The sequence below is a fragment of the Choloepus didactylus genome, chromosome 7, assembly GCF_015220235.1.
Source record: "Choloepus didactylus isolate mChoDid1 chromosome 7, mChoDid1.pri, whole genome shotgun sequence".
In the NCBI taxonomy this organism is placed as follows: Eukaryota; Metazoa; Chordata; class Mammalia; order Pilosa; family Megalonychidae; genus Choloepus; species Choloepus didactylus.
Window position 1 is genome coordinate 15,153,965 of NC_051313.1, and position 19,233 is coordinate 15,173,197.

Consider the following 19,233-nt stretch of genomic DNA (forward strand, 5'->3'; position numbering starts at 1 on the left):
ACCCTTTTCAGGGCCAACAGAGCCAAAACCCAGCTGCTGGGAATGTCCGATGATAGCCACTCACAACTGTGTCCCTCACTGGGGATTGCCCTTTACAGCAGGAAATCCCTCACCTGCAATTATATTCCTCCCAGAGGGTATTCAGCACCCGATTACTGGATGGTGTTGGGATACAAAGGCCCAGTTCCCTCCCTACAATTTGGTACAACTCTAATGACCTCCCCAGTGCTAGGATTAAATACGATATTTACTTAGACGTCAGTTGCACCCTCATTTGTGTATCAGCATCTCCCTTTGCCCTATTCTGCCTTGATCATCAAGTGCAAGACATTATGTTTTTGCAATTTGTAAAATAAATACATATTAGCCTACATTAATTTATAGCTATGAACAATTCTATTAAGTTTTCACCTTCGTGTTTGAAGGATAGATTGGCTGTTTATAGAATTTTTGGTTGATAGTTTATTTTTCCTTTCAGCCCTTGAATATGTAGTTCTGTTGTGTTTTATTACTTCCATCATTTAGGATGAGATGTTAATTGTCAGTTGTATCATTGTACCCCTTTATGTGATGTGTCGTTTTTCTCTTGCTGCTTTCAAGATTTTCTCTTTTTCTTTGGCTTTCAGCAATATGACTATGATGTATCTAGGTATGGCTCTTTGTATTTATCTTGGGGTTAGTTGAGATTCTTGGATCTATAAATTAATGATTTTTACTAAATTTGTGAAGATTTCAGCCATTATTTCTACAATTTTTTTTTTCTACCCCCTTTTCTTTTCCTGCCCATTTTGGGACTTCTGTTGCATATACTGGAACATTTAACATTGACCTACAGAACTCTGAGATGTTTTCACTGTTCTTCAATATTTGTATCTCTGTTTTATGGAGTGGATAATTTCTATTGATATATCTTCAAGTTCATTTATTCTTTCCTCTGCCATTTCAAATCTGATGATCTCATCTCATGAATTTTTTTATTCAATTATGGAACTTTTCAGCTCTAGAATTTTTGTTTGAATCTTTTGTATGCTTTCTTTTCTCTGGTGGCATTCCCTATTTGTTCACTCATTTTAAACATATTTGCCTTTAAATATTTAAACATGTTTTCTTTAACTCTTGGAATATATTTATATCTACCTTTTAATTCTTTACCTGCTAAATTCAGCATCTGGATCTTCTCACAAACAGTTTATATTGACCAACATATTTTTCTCCTGAGTTTAGGTCATAGTTTCCTGTTTCTTTTAATGTCCAGTAATTTTTGCTTAAAAATTGGACATTGAAATAATATGTTGCAGCAACTCTGGATTTTGTTCTTCTGAGGGAGGGTCTATTTTTTTTAGTAGGTAATTAACTTATCTAGAGTCAACTTGCTAGACTTATTGGTATCATGTTAACCAAACATTCCCATGATGATCCTCTGAAATATTCACTGTGTTGACAATTTTAACAGAAGCTTAAGGAGATTATTAGGTTAGTTAAGAAAGGTAACTTTTTTCAGAGATAGAAATTATTTTATTAATGTTAAATGTGTTGCTACCCTTTAAAAACCAGATTGTCATTTAGATTAATACTCTTCAGCTTTAAGATTTATTGTGAATCAATATTCATATGTTCAATTTGTGACATTGGTGGCTTGTATGTTAGAAGTGTCATAGTCAGTGGAACATATACTTTTAGAATAAAATATCTCCATTTTCAGGGAGGACTAAGCACCAGGAATGAAATGTGTCTCTCATACCTTCTTTATTATCCAAGAATTAATCTTACTCGATGTGCAAGTATTCCAGACATTATGGAACAACTTCAGTTCATTGGTGTTAAGGAGATCTACAGGCCAGTCACGTAAGTAGTAGATGGATTTCATGGTATGGGTAATACACTTCAGAGAAGGATGGGCCTTATTTTTAATACTGAGTTCATTAGCATGTTGTGCGATTTTGTTCTATTTGATTATTTTCAGTTGGGGAGACTAGGTAAGCTTCTTGATTGCTGTGTTGAATGTTCCCAAGACCAGTCTCAGGTTCAGTGATTCACCAGGAGGACCCACAGGACTCAGTATATAGTTGTGCTCATGGCTAATATTTATTACAGTAAAAGTATTCAAGGCAAAATAAACAGAAGTAAAAGGCACATGCAGCAAATTCCAGGGGAAAACAGGTGCAAGCTTCCAAGATTCATCTCTCAGTGGAGTCAAACAGTTCACATGTAATTCCACCAGCATTGGATTGTGACAACACGAGTGAAGTGTTTTCTGGGGCAACTCATTGAAGACTCAGTGCCTAGAATTTTTATTGGGGTGTGGTCACATAGGTACCCTCTGCCTTGCACATATGGGAATTCCAGCTTCTCAGAAGGAAAGCAGGTGTTCAGTATAAACCATGTTGTTTGTACAAAAGTCTAGGCACAGTGAGCCATTTTTATGGAAAGTTTTGTATCTGTGTAGGCAACTTTTTGCTAGTCAGGTTTCCAGATGTCAGCCAAAGGTCAACTTTGAACCAGGCATTTCCAAGGTTAACTGTTGCAGCCCTATTATCTTAACTCTTTTCTACATGGTTCCTTGTCATAAAAACTACTCAGGATAAAATAATAAAAAAGATAAGTAGTAGTCCTTGAGATTATATCACTAGAGGGGTGGAGAGGTAAACAAATACATATAAATTTAAAAAATTTAGATGGTGGTAGATATCATGAAGACAATCAAGACAGGGAAAGAAGTGTGCAGCTATTGTTGATAACAGTGGTGAAGGCCTCTTGGGGGAGGTGATGCATGGAGACCTAAATGATGAGGAGCCAGCTATGGAAAGATACACAAGTATATTCTATGCAGAGAGAAAAGCCAGTGTAATGGCCCTAAGCTGGGCATGAACCTGGCATGTTCAAGGAATAATGAGAAGGTGGGTTTGGCTGGAGCAGAGTATGTGAGGTAGAGAATAAGCGAGGAGGTCAGAGAGCAAGTGGATCACGTAGGGCTTTACAGGCAAGTTAAGGACTTTGGGTTTTGAGTGCAAGGAGAACCCATTATATGGTATAATCAAAGTAAAATTGGCTACTGTTTTGAGACAGGACTCTAGGAGGGGAAGATTGGAAAGAAGGATGTCAATCAGGAGACTCTTGTGGTTGTTGGGTTGAGAGGTGATGATGTCTCAGACTAAGGTGATGGCATAGGAGTTTGTCAGCTGATAACATCCAGGTTACCTTTTGCAGGTAGTGCTCACAGGACTTGTTGATTGACTGCATCTCAGGGAGGTGGTGAGGGAAAGAGAAGAATAAAAGTTCAGTGGTGATGTATGAATGGTGTTACATGAACATGTTTAAACTAGAAATTGAGATATTAAGATTGATGTAGAAAAAGGATTTTTTGATGAATGAAATGCATTCTACGGCCCAATTATGTTCTTTTGTTTTCTAACCCATGTGAAGCCTCTAAAATGCTCAGTTCCCATTTCCCAGCAAACTCTGCAAGTGTCCAGACCGTCGATCTGCCTCAGAAGTCATGGAAGTGGCATTTTTCATCCTTTGGAAAGACAGAGAGAATTGCTTTGCAGAACAAGGCCAGCTTGTGGTTTACTGGATATTTTCACATGCATGATTAAATTTAGTTTATTTTTACACAACTGTGGTAGGTACAGCAATACATGCAACCCCAGTTTTGTAGAGGACGAAAGAAAAACTAGATTAAGAAACTATTCAAAATCACATAGTACATAGGGAAGCTGTGCTTCATATTCTAATCTCCTGAATTATACACGTATTGTACTGCTTTTTTAATACAAAATAAATAATTACATATGCAAACAAATAAATAAAATATTAATGCAAATTAAAGCTCCATACTTAAAAATGTCAATCTATAAGACTAAGATATAGCCTTGTTTTTAACATATTGATATTATATCATTCCTTACTGATACATAAGTGGCTATTTTTTTTCTTTTGGACTATTTTTTACATACTGATAGAAACTTTTCCTCATCAAAGGTTAATTTGAAAAATGTTGAAAACAAATGGACAAAGCCATATGTTTACATGATAAATGAAATGCATTCTATGGCCCAATTATTTTCTTTTGTTTTCTAGCCCATGTGAAGCCTCTAAAATGCTCAGTTCCCGTTTCCCAGCAAACTCTGCCAGTGTCCAAACCTTTGGTCTCCCCCGGAAGACATGGAAGTTGCATTTTTCATCCCTTGGAAAGACAGGGAAAATTGCTCTGTGGAACAAGGCCAGTTTTGAAATGTCTTTGCCCACATAAGCCATTTAACTTCATGGTTAAATTTATTTATTCTTCAAAAATACAAGTAAAAAGGAACCTCTATTTTAAAACACATGGTTAGACTCTAAATCAGACTTTCAAGTCTCATTCATCATTATGGTGACATAAATGATGTGGGAGGCCAAACCAACAAGGTACTGGCTAAAAGATCAGAAAGACAGAAAATGGTTGGGGTGCTTTTTTTCTGTCTTACTCCAAAGGATATTGCTTTGTGAGGCATGCAACCAGGTGAATGAATCTTGAGGACATTATGTTGAGTGAAATAAGCCAAAAATGAAGGAACAAATATTGTAAGGCCTGACTAATATAAACTAACCATAATGAGCAAACACTGAGAATTGAATTCGAGAACACAGGTTATCTGGGGATAGAATGGGGTCAGAGATTGAGCAATCAATGATGAAGGACACAGAATGTTCAATAAGGCTTATTGCAAAGGTTCCTAGATTGTAAACTCTTACAGCAGTCACATCTATTCCTGAGTTATAACTGTTTTTTCTAAATTCTTTGTGTATAACCTGGTAGTTCGCTGGAAATTTGGGTATCTGTATGACACTTGAGACTCAGAATTAGAGTTCAGCAGCTCTGTAAGTCAGCATTACTCCATATAGCAACTGTTAAAGAATATGAAAAAGGGATTAGACTATAATTAGATATATGAATGAAATGGACTTGGTTAAGACTAAGGTAACTTGAAATACAGGACAAAGGATGATATGGACTGTATTTTAAAACTCCAACTTCTGTTGAGACCAAAGGAAAAGAGATTTATTTGGTACAAAATTTGTATTTTCTGTAGCACACTATCTAATTTAACTTGTCTGGTCAGTTTATTTAAACAATGTAATTACATGGAACCTAGAATATGGGATGAGTTCTTATTCTGTACAGGCTAATGTAATACCCCAGTACATCCCAGAATATTTTGGGCAGAAAATAAAAAAGTATTTTCAAAATCCCCTTGAGGGACCAGGAAAAATGTGGAACTATTAAACTCCCCTACCTGGAGAATTCCTGCTATTCTCTTAAGCAATAGGGGTTCCCAATTTAATAAGCCAAACCCTCTATCTAGAGGCTTATCTCTCCAATGGCAAAGCTAAGCCTACTTACAACTATGCCTAAGAGCCAACCCCAGAAAACTTCTTTTGTTGCTCAGATGTGGCTGTATCTCTAAGACAACTCTGCAAATTAATTCACTACCTTCCGTTCTTCGTGGGACATGACTCCCAGGGGTATAAATCTCCTTGGCAATGTGGGACGTGATCCCAGGGATGAGCCTGGCCCTGGCATTGTGAGATTCAGAATGTCTTCTTGACCAAAAGGGATAAAAGTAATGAAACAAAATAAAGTTTCAGTGGCTAAGAGATTTCAAATAGAGTTGAGAGGTCATTCTGGAGGTTATTCGAATGCAGTATACAGATATTCCTCTTTAGTTTCTAGTGTATTAGAATAGCTAGAAGGAAATAACTGAAACTGTTGAATTGTAATGCAGTAGCCTTGATTCTCGATGGTGATTGTATAACTATGTAATTTTTATCATGTGACCATGTGATTGTGAAAAGCTTGTTTTCTAACACTCCCTTTATCCACTGTATGGGCAGATGAGTAATAAAATAAAGACAAAATATATATATAAATAATAGGGAGGAGAAGTGGTATGGGATATTTGGGGTGTCATTTTTCTTTTTCTTTTTAATTATTTTTTGGAGAGAGTAAAGAAAATGTTCAAAAAATTGATTTTAGTGATGAGTACACAACTGTATAATGACACTGTGATCCACTGATTGTATACTTTGGATGGATTATATGGTGTGTGAATATATCTCAACTAAATTGCATTAAAAAAAAAGATATTACTACTTTGGCTTCAGGGTACAGTACTAAAAAGAAATATATAGGGTATGACCCCAAATCTTCTATCCTGTGCTTTCAGTATAGTGATAAATGAGGTGCTGTGTTTTATTGTAAACATCCTGTAGCAATCCTAGGATTAGTGGATGTGTTGGTAGAAAAATAAAGACAACCGCATCCTGTCTCAATTTCATTGTCTGTTCTGGGGAGTGCAATTTTTCTCTGCCTCCTCCAGATCTAGTGAGGCTTAAGAAAAAACAAAAACTCACAAAGATCGGAAAACAGAAGAGATAGTGAGTTTAGATAAATGTGCACTCTCTGTGGCACCAAGCTTCAATACTCTGTCTATGCAGCTCACGTGCAATTTATGTGATGCAAAGTTCCTGTATTATTTATTATATTTCTGAAGAAAAAGCAAGCAAGGTGTTTCCTTTTTCTTTGCAGGAAAAATCACTTTGTTTTCATATTGTATAAAAATCACACATTTATTTTAAATATTCAGGTCTTACAGAAAATTTTAAATTAGATTGTGAAGGCAAGAGCAATCACCTAAAATTCCATTACTTAGAAATAAACATTGCTAATATTAATCAAATGTTATTATAAATATCTTTCTAGGTATATAGGTATAGATACAAAGATGAATAGACTAAATATTATAAATATTATAATATGTGTGACTGTTTTGATCAAAAACACTGAATTTTAATTTTGCTTTGATGTATCAGAAGAAAAATAAAGTAAAGTAAAACTGAAGCAATTGTTGAACTTCAAGTAAATGTTGTTTTTAACTATTCTATAAAGGGGCTCTCAAGTGTTGAGTAAAGAAGTAATAAATGACTAAAATTTGGACTTAATTTTTTTTTTAAATACATGTTTCAATACTGAGTCATGAAAGATGAGGGCATCACTACTTTCACATTGTCTCTATGCCTCCAAATATTTATTACTTTTATTATAATTTTGAATTTTCAATATTTTTAATATTTACATTTAATTTTGAAACCATAATTTCCATACTATTTAATTCAACTTTTATATTTAAGTAGATTCAGCAATGACTCCTAATTTTTATATGATTTCTGCATTTCTGAGTTCTTTAATTTGATTCATCAGGATTTTATCTTCAAGTTAATTAAAAGGGGCTGCTGGGTGCTTTGTGCCCTGAGTTCTTTTGTGTTTAAGAATTTCCACATTTATATTTGTACAACATTTTGGTGGCTATAATATTTTGGGGTCCTATTTCCATTTCCTTCCATATTTCCTCCCCTAGGGAAATCTCCCTAGATGAATGGAAGATTTCTTCCTTTACCTGTAGGTTTCATAAGTTAAGTCAAACATATTTCAATGTTTAGCATTCTGAAACAAGTTTTCCTGAAATAAAAGGTGACCTCTCAGTACATATATTCATCTGTTTTTCGTATCAGGGAAATTTTCTTGTATTATATCTACAAAGAGTTAAAAACCTATTTGGGATTTTTCTCAAGCATTTCCTTTAGAATTTTAACTTTTTAGGGGTTCTCATCTGCTTCTTGCTGTTTCTAACTTAATTTGGTACTCAATTTATTTCATCTTAAATTTATTTCTTTTGGACTGCAGGCTCCCTTTTCATCTCATTCTCTTGCTTTTATCTTGTATTTGAGCTCTTATTTAACTGAAGTCATGTTCTTATATGTGTGGAATTCTCTCCCAAATAATTGGTTTATATTTTCTTCCAGGATCAGTGTTTCTCTGTCTCTTTACAGGCAATGTGACATAATTTATTTTCTTCCCCATCTTTGCATGATTATGTGATCTTTGTTTATGCTGAGGCACTTCTGTCCAAAACTTGTTTTCTGCTCTGAACAGTGTAGGTGAATTCTTGACTTCTTCCAAGCATATCTGACACTAGTTTTCTTTCTCTCCACATCACAGTTTGAGGATTGGATGATTTATTTTATGTGTGTTTTGAGGATAAAGGCTTGTAGGTGTAAGGGTGGGACTCTATATTAAAATGCTTGAGATGTTATTAAATGCCTGTTTGAGGAAGATTTCTAACTGGTTGGGGCTTGTCTTAGTTTGCCAGGGATCTTATGAAAAATACCACACAATGTGTTGGCCTAACAACAGGAATTGATTGTCTCTTGATTTCGGAGGCTGGAATTCTGTCCAACATCAGGAATCGGCAGGGCTGCTTTCTGCCAGTCTGTAGCTTTCCCACAGTTCTCCTTTAAGTGGAGATGTCTCTTTCCTTACGTCTTCTCTGATTTCCACTGATTTCTGACTTCTACTTCTGTGTGCAATTTCCTTGGCTTATAAGTACTTCAGTCATATGGATTAAAGGCCAACCCTGATTCAATCTGTCCTCATCCAAAAAGGATCTTCGAAGATCCTATTCACAAATGAGTCCACACTTTAACAATAACATCTAAAGAGGCCCTAATTTCAAGTAGGTTCATACCCTCAGTCCTGGGAAGTTAAGACTTGACTGTGTCTTTATGGGGGATGTGACTCGACCTTCAACAGGTCTGAATTCCTTTCCAGGGAGGGATGACCCAGGCTTTATATCATGTCATCCAGTCTGTGGCAGCCATGGAGCCTCTGCTTCTAGGGAGATTCAACTTTACTGTGAATTCTCCAGCATTCATTTCCTTAGTCAGGGAGTATGAAGGGAATTGGGAGTTGTGCCATGTTGAGCACATTTCCTAGTTTCCTTCTTGAGCAATTAGATTGCAAAGTGTATGGCATTCTGTTGTGTTCTTTCATTTGTCTGCTTGTTGAACATACGTTCTTAGTTCTGTTATTTGTGTGTATATGCATGTTAAGTCAAATTGTTTGATACAATTTACGTACAATAAAATGCACCTCTTTTAAGCATACTGCTGGAAGAGTTTTGTCAAATGCACACACCTATTTAACCCTATCACAGAAAAGAAAGAAAACATTTCCATCACTCCAAAAAGTTCTCCTAGGCCTATCTGGAGATAATCCCGCTTCCCACACACAACCAGCCCGGAAAACTGCAGATTTGCTTTCTGTCACTATATATTAATTTGATCTTTTCTAGAATTTTACATAAATGGGATTGTATAGTATGCATTCTTGTTGGTCTGGCTTCTTTTACTCAGAATAATGTTTCTGAGATTTGTCTATGCTGGTGCATATATCAAAAGTCCATTCCATTGTTATTGCTGAGTAGTGGTCCCTTTTATGTGTACACCACAATTTCTTTATAGATTTGCCAGCTGGAGGACATGTGGGTTGTTTCCAGTTTCCAGCTATTTGAAGAAAGCTTCTGTGAACATTCATATTAGTCTTTATATGGACATATGCATTCATTTCTCTTGGTTAACACCTAGTGGTGATAACCTAGTGGTATAGTTCACTGGGTTGTGAACTAAGTTTATGTTTACTTTATAAGATTCCCAAAATGTCTTGCAAACTGGTTGTATCTGTTTATATTCCCACCACTAATGTATAAGAGTTCCTGTTGCTCCACGTTCTTGCTGATGGTTTGTATTTTTAATCTTTTAAATTTTATTCATTGTAGTGGGTATATAATGGAATTTCATTGTGGTTTTAATTTCTATTTCTCTTAAGACCAATGATGTTGAGCATCTTTTCACATACTTACTGGTCCTTTATATATGTTCCATTTTAAATGGTTCAAATTTTTGTCCATTCTTTAATTGAGCTATTTGCTGTCTTATTATGGAGTTGCAGGAATTCTTTGTATTTTGTAAGAGTTCTTTATATTTTAGATATGTCCTTTTGTCAATAATTTCTCCCAGTCTATGTCTTGACTTTCATTTTCTTAACTGTGTTCTTTGAAGCTCATGTTTGGTCTCCTAAGAAATCTTTGCCTACCCAAAGTTGTGAAGATTTTCTCCTATATTTTCCCTAAAAGTTTAGCTTTTAAATTTAGGCTGATAATTCATTTTGAATTAATTTGTGTTTGTTTGTTTGAGGTGAATGTTGAGGTTTGTTGGTTCTTTTATCCAGATATCAATTTCTTCAAGAATCATTTGATGGAAAAGGTATGTCCTTTTCCTATTGAATAACCTTGGAGCCTTTGTTGACAATTAGTTAACCATGTATTGACTATTTCTGGACCCAATATTCTCTTCTATTACTCTACACGTTTAGCCTCACATTTGATTATTACCATCACTTGATTATTAGGGTTTTATAGTAAGTCTTGAAATAAGAGGGTATAGTCCCCAAACTTGGTCATTCTTTTTTTTTTTTTTTCTTAATTGTTTTGTCTATTCTAGGTTCATTCCACTTCCATATGTATTTATATATTTTAAAATCACCTTGCAAATTTCTTAGAAAAGCAATCTGTTGGGATTTGATTGGAATTTTGCTGAATCTCTGAATCAATTTGTGAGAACTGACAATATTGAGTCTTCTAATCCATGAACATGGTATATATCTTCATTTATTTAGGTATTCTTTAATTGAATCAATTTGTGAGAACTGACAATATTGAGTCTTCTAATCCATGAACATGCTATGTATCTTCATTTATTTAGGTATTCTTTAATTTTCCTCAGTACTGTTTTGTAGTGTTAGTATAGAAGTTTTGTGCTTGTTTTGTTAACAATATTTCTTGTTTCTGTTTTAATATTGTCTTCTAATTCTTTGTCATTTCCAGATCTCTGAGTATTGAGTAATTTTTCTCTTTGTTAAGGGTCACATTTAAATGTTTATTCACATGACTAGTAAGTTTTGTTTAGACCTGGATACTGGACATTGTGAATTTTATGTTCATGCATACTAGATTGTTTTTATTTCTTTAAAGAGCCTTGTTAGGTTGCATCTAAAATAGCCATTAACTCTGGGCCTGTTTTAGCTCTACTGCTAAGGCCTGACTTATTTTCCAGTCCGTACTGAATGCCTAGGTATTCAACACAAACTCTCTGTTCTGGCTTGTTGATGCTTGAATGGGGCAGCTCTCCATGAGCTCTGGAAATTGTTTGGCTTGCAGGTTCTTGGTTCTGCTTTGCTCAGATTCATGGAGTTTCTCCCTGTGTATTGTTGGCTTATTACCCAGTTACAGATTTAGGGGATCCTTATATATGCCTTCTCTGCATAGTTTTTCCTCTTTAGTGCTGTGCCTTGAAAATTTCAGCTGCCGCAGGCTCTCTCAACTGTGAACTTTGTCTCCTTAACTCATAAGATGGCTGTTCTTGTTTGAGAATGTCCCTTCCTGCATCATGGTCCAGAAAGTTCCTCCAAGCAGAAATCCAGGATGAACATGGAGTTTGCCTCATTTGTTTCCTTTCTTTTGGGTCATAGTTCCATGCTGTCTCTTTTCCAGTGTCCACACATGGCTCTTTCATATAGCTTGTCAAGTGTTTGAGTTATTTATGGTATGAGGGTAAATCTTGTGTCAGTTACTCCAACATAGTCAGAAGTGGAAGTCTGGTAATTTTTTGGGTTTTACTAGTTTTTATTTTTGATCATAAACTTATTTTATTGGTAGAGGGAGGATCTGTGATGTAGCTTATCTAGCCACTGTTTCTTTTTGTTAAGTCTTTCATATCTCTCTCTTCCTTCCCTTTCCCTGTTTACTCCCAAGCAAGACACTAGCAATAAGACTTTTAAAATGGAGTGGGACTTTCAGGAAAGCTCAGAAAAGAAATGTGGCCACATTTTTCAATTTTTATAGAGCAGCAGGGCCAGGAATAAATATCATTGAACTTTTTAAACTTTCCATTGATCAGTCTGAACTTACAAATATAAATTTCTTTATTTTTGTTGGAAAATTGAAATGTACTCTATGATTGTATATTGCAGTAACCTTTGCTACCTTTTAGGAAAATACATCTCTGAATTTAGATTGGATTTATAAAGGAAAATTACTCAATATAAATTTTATATCAATATAAAATCATAATATAACCCTATTTATTTTTATGAACTACAGTGTTATATAAATGATGTCTTTTACTTACTTGTGTATCTGGGTAGACATTTTCACACCATATGTCATATGTGTAGAAGTGTAGTTTCAATTTCTAATAAATTTCTCAATATTTCGTAGTAACCTCCAATCCCAGTGATAGCAAAAGTTTCTCCTTCAAAGTTACCTATTTCTGGGTTAAAGCTTAGTCTCTTTAAGAAAAATGCTCAGGATAAATATTCACTGTTTCAGGCTTTATCCTTTCTGTGTTCTCCTTTTTTTCACCATGTGTAATCTGAAGTATGACTTAGGCTAGGTTGGAGAGGGTAGAGATGACAAGAAGGAAGTTTCTTGGTGTGGTATTATTCTAGGGTAGGGACCTGAACACAGTCAGTAGGAATGGAAAGGGAAAGAAATATGAGACATTAAAGATGCCGTCTTAAAGAGATGGAGAGCACGCCCCTAGGTTCCCCAGCTGCAGGCGTTTCTGTCTCCTATATGTGAATCCTTGGATTTGATTTCATCTATACCTTTTCTCCACTTATCGATAGTAAGTTAACAAATGTGGTTACACCTCTTCTGTCGCTTTACACTGTGCAATCTCAATAAATGCAAATATACTGACTTATATAGCAGCAAAGCTTTTTAAGATTTCTTCTCTTACAATGATTACACCATTCACTATTACCGGCAGGGCTGCAGAAAATTTAGTCATTCCACTTCCCGAAGTAGAGATTCGAGCACCACCTTGTGGTACTTTAAATGGTTACAGGTTGATGATTTCCCCCTCAAGCATTTCCCTTGTTATAAAGCTGATTTTCTTTTTTTCAAAACTGGCACCTTATCTTTTTGAAAAATAAATTTGATTTTTAATATTTGATTTTAAAATTATTTTAATTTTAATAAAACCTAGCTGTAGCTTTCAGTATATTTAAAGGCTTTAGTGTGTGTGTGTGTGTATATATATATATATATATATATATATATATATATATATATATAATAGACCTCTTTCAAGTAAAGTTTTGTTTTATACTAATTCTACATTGTATCTCTACATGTCCTCACATCTTTAATCTTAAAACACTGTAGAGAATTTACGTCATTGTTAGATAGATTTAATTTAGTTTGATGTTGATTACTCTTATTTTATTATACTTAACTTTAGGTCTGTATAAAATAAGGCATTTAAAAGTCAACAAAGAGATATTTACTTTAACATATACTTTAAAAAGGCAGTCAGGTTTGAAGAATATAAAGGACCGTATCATATATTTCCCATTGTTTTTCTCATGTCTCACTTATTAGAGTATGGGTTACCTAATTTTAACTTAGACGTAAAAAGTTATGTTTATAACTACATAAAATAATAAAGGATGTTCAATTTATTTGCTTAAAAAGATAATATTTCATGTCTCTGTGGGGTATGTGTGTAGGAGAGACAGAGTATATACATTGGCATAAGTAAATAAAGAAATTGTGAAGATTAGATACTAAAAAATGTAAATTCCTTAGCTGGAGGTTAATTAGTCATTAAGGGAAGACAGCCTCAAAGTTTCTAATATTACTAATTTAACTTTACCTTTATTTTCTACCCAGGTATTAATTAGGAACTAGCAAATTTCACAGATTATTTATGCTTAGAGTTCCCCATTGCTATAAAAACACTTCTCTCATTACATCATGCAAAAGAAATTGGGTGATATTTATTCCTGAGCTCAGTTTTGTGTATCTCAGTCAGAGCTAAACATGCCTGTGGGGCTCCTGACTTACCAGGTGACAGGTGGTACATGAGGACTCAGGAAAAATATGGTGCATTGGCTTGGAGTGTCATCTTTTCTCAAAGATTTGGGGGAAATATCATTTGATTTTTTAAGTTCTTCAGTGGTATATAACGCAATTAAATACAAGTTTTATATGCACAGGTAAAAATAACAGAACTCTGTATCTATGTCAGCAAATTTCAGAATATAGAATATAGAAAAAGGAATTTGTGCTTGCAGATACTACCTTACTCGCCTTCCTTCACACCCCTTACATCTCTTCCCATCTCCAGGAAAGTGACCTCTTTAGTCTTCTATTTGGGCAGGGGAATTATTTGAGAGACACCATCTTGGTTCATCCTTTACAGGAACATCACAAGTTGTGATACCTTCCAAGTTACCTTTGTTTGAGAGGCTATTGAACGTCCACAGACTAAGCATTTTGCCTTAAGTATTGGCCAGGGTCAGCTTATCTGTCAAAGCTCAGGAGACAGTCTCCAAAAAAACAAAGTTTTCTTTCCTTTCAAAAGTGAATGCATTCCTTCTCTGTGTGTTTGTGAAAGAGAGAAAATGAGCCTGCATATGAGGAAGAATATGGGGTGTAAGAGAGGGGAGGGGACGCTCCGATGCTGGGGATCCTGTTCTTTAGTGAGTGAGCTCAGATCTTGTTGAGGGAGGAATGCTGAGTTCCCTTCTTTGTTTTTGTTAAATTGAAAATTAGTTTTTCCTTTCCTCTCACCTTAACTCTGATTTAGATAGACTTTTTAACTATGGATTATTTTGATCTAATTATTTCAGGAATATGAGTTTGTGCTGAACATTTTAGTTATGAGTTTGATATCTCCATGAAATGTATAATGATCAGCCTCGTCAAGCTCAATATCTACCAATTTTCTCATCAGAAAGAAGACACTTACTGTTTAAGTAAGAAAGATTGTTACAGAGTTTGTGTTTGGGATGATGAAAGTGTTTTGATAATGGACAGTGGTGGTGGTAGTACAATATTGTGAATGAAATTAATACCACTGAATTGTGAAAAATGTGGTAAAAATGGGAGGCTATATACATGTTATATATACATTAACATAAAAAATTTTTAAGTAAAAAAAGAACAATTTTTAAAAGGCAGAAAAATTATATTTTAACAAAACTTTTGCCTAGGAATTGAGAGACAGAATACTTGTTAACACTTTGGAAATGGAGTCAGACCTTCCTGGGTTCAAATCCTTGCTCTGCCACTTATTAGCTGTGTGACCTGGGCAAGTCACAACCTCCCTAGATCTGTTTCCTCATTTTATATAAATAGGGAAAATAATTATACAAGCCTTCCTCACAGAGTTATCATGTAGACTGAATAAGATACTATTTTGTTGGGGTTAGCACAGTGCCGAGTATATGGACAATGCTCAGTTGAAATTAACTATTATTATCATTGTTATTGTCATTTATATTATAATGTAGGTATCAAATATTTTTAATTTATATTATATTGTGAAAAGACACCAGTAAAATAAAATGCATTTTAGGGTTCTGAATTATCAGATGGTCTATATTTTGTGTAGATTAAGTATATAGTTCACTTTTTTCTGAACAGGAGTATGGTATAAAGGAAAACTCTAGGCCATGTTGCTTTTTAGAGATGAGTATGTTGTGCATCTCAAGGTTTATTAACAAGCAGTCTTTTAAGGAGAAAGTCAAGACAGGGGGCCTTCATGATTTCTGCACATTAAGTGAAGTCAAGCATTAATTACGTATTAGTGAAGTTATGGAGTAGTCAATGAACTGGTAAAAATCAACCTCCGTAACAAATATAGTTTACAACATTAAATAAGCACAATATTGTACTCCAGTTGTAGGTTGCAATAGCAGACATTTATGGTCTCAAAAATAAAATCAACAGTTTTTGGAATTAAGAAAACAAATCTATTAATATTACAAGAAAGAGTTTTTTGTATCCTTTGTAAATAGATTTTGATTAAAACTCAGGTAAAAAATGTAGATTTGATTTAAATATTGCTAACTGATTATAGATATGCCCCAATCTTCTCTCTTAGCTAAACAAGGTGAGATTGCTAACTGGTTGCATTGTATTTTCAAAGCAATTTTGTTAACATTCTTTTCAAGATTCCAGATTTAAACAGATAACTGAAGCTTCAGATAAAAATTTTAGTCAAGGCCAATGAAAGAATATGGGTTTTCTGATTTTTTTATTTCATCATGAATAAAATCTCTGCAGGATGGGCTTTGACAAAAATGTTCTGTTTCTGTAGTAATAAAAAATATGAACTCTGAGGCAGAAAAAATAAAATGCCTATAATATAAAATTATCAGAGCAGAAAGGGCCTAAAAATGAGACCTGGAAAAAAGTGTAATCTTAAGTGTCACACATTCTGAGTTTTAGAAATATTCCATTACTGTCTTAATTACAAATGCAGAGGTTGTCCAAGAGTTGAAACTAACGTTGATGACTTCACACACACAATTAATTTCAAAATGTGTTGCAATTTACAATTTAGACATAGAAGAGCCACAATTTTATTCCTTCACTAGCCTGGTTGGATAAATTCTACAAGGATGGGGATGAGATACCTGAAAAGGGCATTGTCAATTACGTGAGGGACAACAATAATATTAAAATATGATTTAATATAAGAAATAATAAAAAACTGTGATATTAGGAATTATTTTTTATAAAAGGGGCCAAGAGAGTTATGCTATCAGCTATGTGAACAGAAAAATAAGATTAAGTCTAAATTAGTGTAAAATGATATTCAGGAAACACCAAAAATGGACCGCATAATAATAAATTGAGGTTTGTTCTTTTTAAATTTTTATTATTTTAATGGTGAGGATGAAAAAAAATAAGAATTTCTCAGCAAATGTCACAATATTAAGTCAAAAGTACACTCCCTTTGAAATTTGAGAACGAACGGTTTAGGACAAGTCAGAAGAAATGTTCCTTCCCTTGATGGACAATGTACTTATAAGCCTCACGTCTGAGTAGCCCCCTTTCCTTCCTGTGTGGCTGGGGTTCCCTCTCTCTGCTCATTTGTGTTCTTTCTCAGGGTAAGGAATGAGCTGCTCTCACTAGAACGTTCTCTTGGGGTGCCGTGGGAACCATCTACCCATTGGTAACTCATGATAATCTCCAGAAAAGTCCATGGATTAATTTCTTTAATGCAAACTTTTGTGATGTGCCAATATTTTTCCTTCCTTCCTTTCTTTCTTTTTTTTTTTAAGGACTTAACTATAAAAACTTTTACTTAATGAAAGACATCAGCTGAGAGTACCTTTTCAAGCACATCATTTCTTCTTTCCTTCCTTGTGTGGCATTTTTTTTTTGCATGGCAAGTGGAAGCACAGTATATCAACTGCAGAGTATTTTTTTAATTCTCAGAAAAAATGTTCAGCCCTCGTTCAAATTCAAATCTTTTGTATTTATCTTCTCACTTCTTAGGCAAACTGAAACAAGGCAGCCAGAAGGGGTCAGGCTTTTCAACTTTATGGATTTGAATTTTACATGTTTCCGTACATTTTATATAATCTACAAGTTTCTTTATCACACCGTTAACATCAGACTTTTCAGAAATGAATAATGCCCAGTTATATTGTTTAAATGGCCCAAATAAATGAGTGAAGCAATGTGAAGTTCTGGAGAAGCTTTCCCAGCCAATTTTTTTCATCTACAAGTAATACTCTTCTGCTGTTAAAACAGAGATTATCATTTAAAAAGACTCCTTCTTTGGTACTTGTTTCTTTTAGTGAATTCAGCAGTGCTTTTTCATTTGGTTATTTATGTGTGTAAAACTGAACAAATAGGTTTATTTTAGAAAGCTGAAAATAAAGGAAGCATGTAATGCTTTTGTTCTGAATATGACTAATTGTGGTTATTTGTTTTAAATTCAGGACCTGGCCTTTCATAATCAAAAGCCCCAAGCAGTATAAAAACCTTTCTTTCATGGATGCAATGAATAAGTTTAAATGGACTAAAAAGGAAGGTCTCGCCTTCAATAAGCTTGTCCTTGGGCTGCCCGTGAACGTGAGATGTTCCAAGACTGACAATGCGGAGTGGTCGGTAAGCTCTGCTTTGCTTTAACCTCCCGAGAACCCAGAGGTCACTTTTCTTCTGAATCCACAACAGGAAAATCTAAGGAGCAGACAAATGTCCATAAATCTGAGTGATTCCACTATCTTTGAAGAGGGAAATTTGTTCTAAAACTAAAGTTGGGTTGAAACAGGAAGAGGATGTAAATAGAGTTTCAAAAAGCAATGGACTCTCGTTTGTATTTTTTCTTTTCCAAAGGGAGTTCAGTTCCTCCTCTCTGCTTGCCCCTTAAACCCTGAGCTTGCTGATTCCCCTGATGTGTGAGTCCTTCCCCAGCCAGCTCTCTGCCCCTCTGTCCCATCTTGAAGGGTAGGGGGCTGAGCAAACTTGGCCATCACCCAGCGCTTAACTCACTTGCTCATTTGCACTGTCTGCTCTTGCCTTTTCAGATCCAGGGAATGACAGGCTTGCCTCCAGACGTGGGAAGACCATATAAAGCAGAGCCTCTGGTGTGCGGCACATCCTCTGCCTCCTTTCTGCACAGAAACTTCTCCCTCAAGTTGCTGGTGTGCACTGTGGGGCTCAGTTGCCTGCTGAGCAGCAAGCGCTTGTGATCCTGCTCCTGTTGTACAGAGTGATGATGTTTTCTGGAACCTGAACTTATCACTTAAAGTGCTAAGTGGCTGTGTCCACTTCAGGCTTGAAGGGAGTTGAGGTTTTCCTTTCGCACACTCCCTCCCCCTTCTCCTTACTTCCCTCTTGTCTACCCCAGAGATGTCCATCAGCTCTCTTCTTTCCCTCAGGAATGTCTGATGTAATGTACGGATGGCCAATCAAGCAAAACTGGCCTGGCTTGACATCACCTTTTACGAAAATTGGACAAGATCAAGAGGAAGTGAAATGATAATTTCCTTCCACATTGCTTTATTTAAACATTCATTGTTACTCTTTTACTTTTTACTTTTTTTTTTTTTTTTTTTTTTTGCCTTGGCTTCTATATTCCTTTTAAAAAATGCTTTCATCTTAAAGAATATAAAAGGAAACCCTCTCCATCCCAATTCCCTTCTTCTGTTGTTCTTTGGGTGTGATTTCTCAAGGGTAGAGTCCTCTCTCGTCTTTCTGCGTCACCCAGTTCCCTTTCCCGAGAATGATCCTGGTACTTTACCTCAGTGCCTGTGATGCTCACTCTAGTCTCCTCATTACCTGAGTCTCTCAGTTCCCCTAAACTACCCCAAATCTATCTCAGAGTGCACTGTTTTCCTTCCCTACTCAGCACCGGCCAGGTGAGGTTTTTCCTGAGCTCTCTCACTACCTGAAAAGAAAGAGGTGAAGGGGAACACAGAGATAGGACAGGGGCTGATTGCAGGCTGAGGAGCAAATGTGGTGGCCTCGGCTGTGTGGGGTCCTTCATCAA

General features: G+C 35.3%; 1 protein-coding gene across 1 annotated transcript in view; it reads left to right on the plus strand.

The window, feature by feature from the left end:
• The window catches only part of MOXD1 (monooxygenase DBH like 1), a 101,819-nt gene extending 83,059 nt beyond the window's left edge, over nt 1-18,760 (plus strand). The window contains exons 10-12 of the mRNA XM_037843504.1: nt 1,703-1,845; nt 17,681-17,849; nt 18,269-18,760. Of these exons, the coding sequence (XP_037699432.1) occupies nt 1,703-1,845; nt 17,681-17,849; nt 18,269-18,433 (477 nt within the window). The 3' untranslated portion in view covers nt 18,434-18,760. The remainder of the gene's footprint in view (nt 1-1,702; nt 1,846-17,680; nt 17,850-18,268) is intronic.
• Nucleotides 18,761-19,233: the final 473 nt, after the last annotated feature.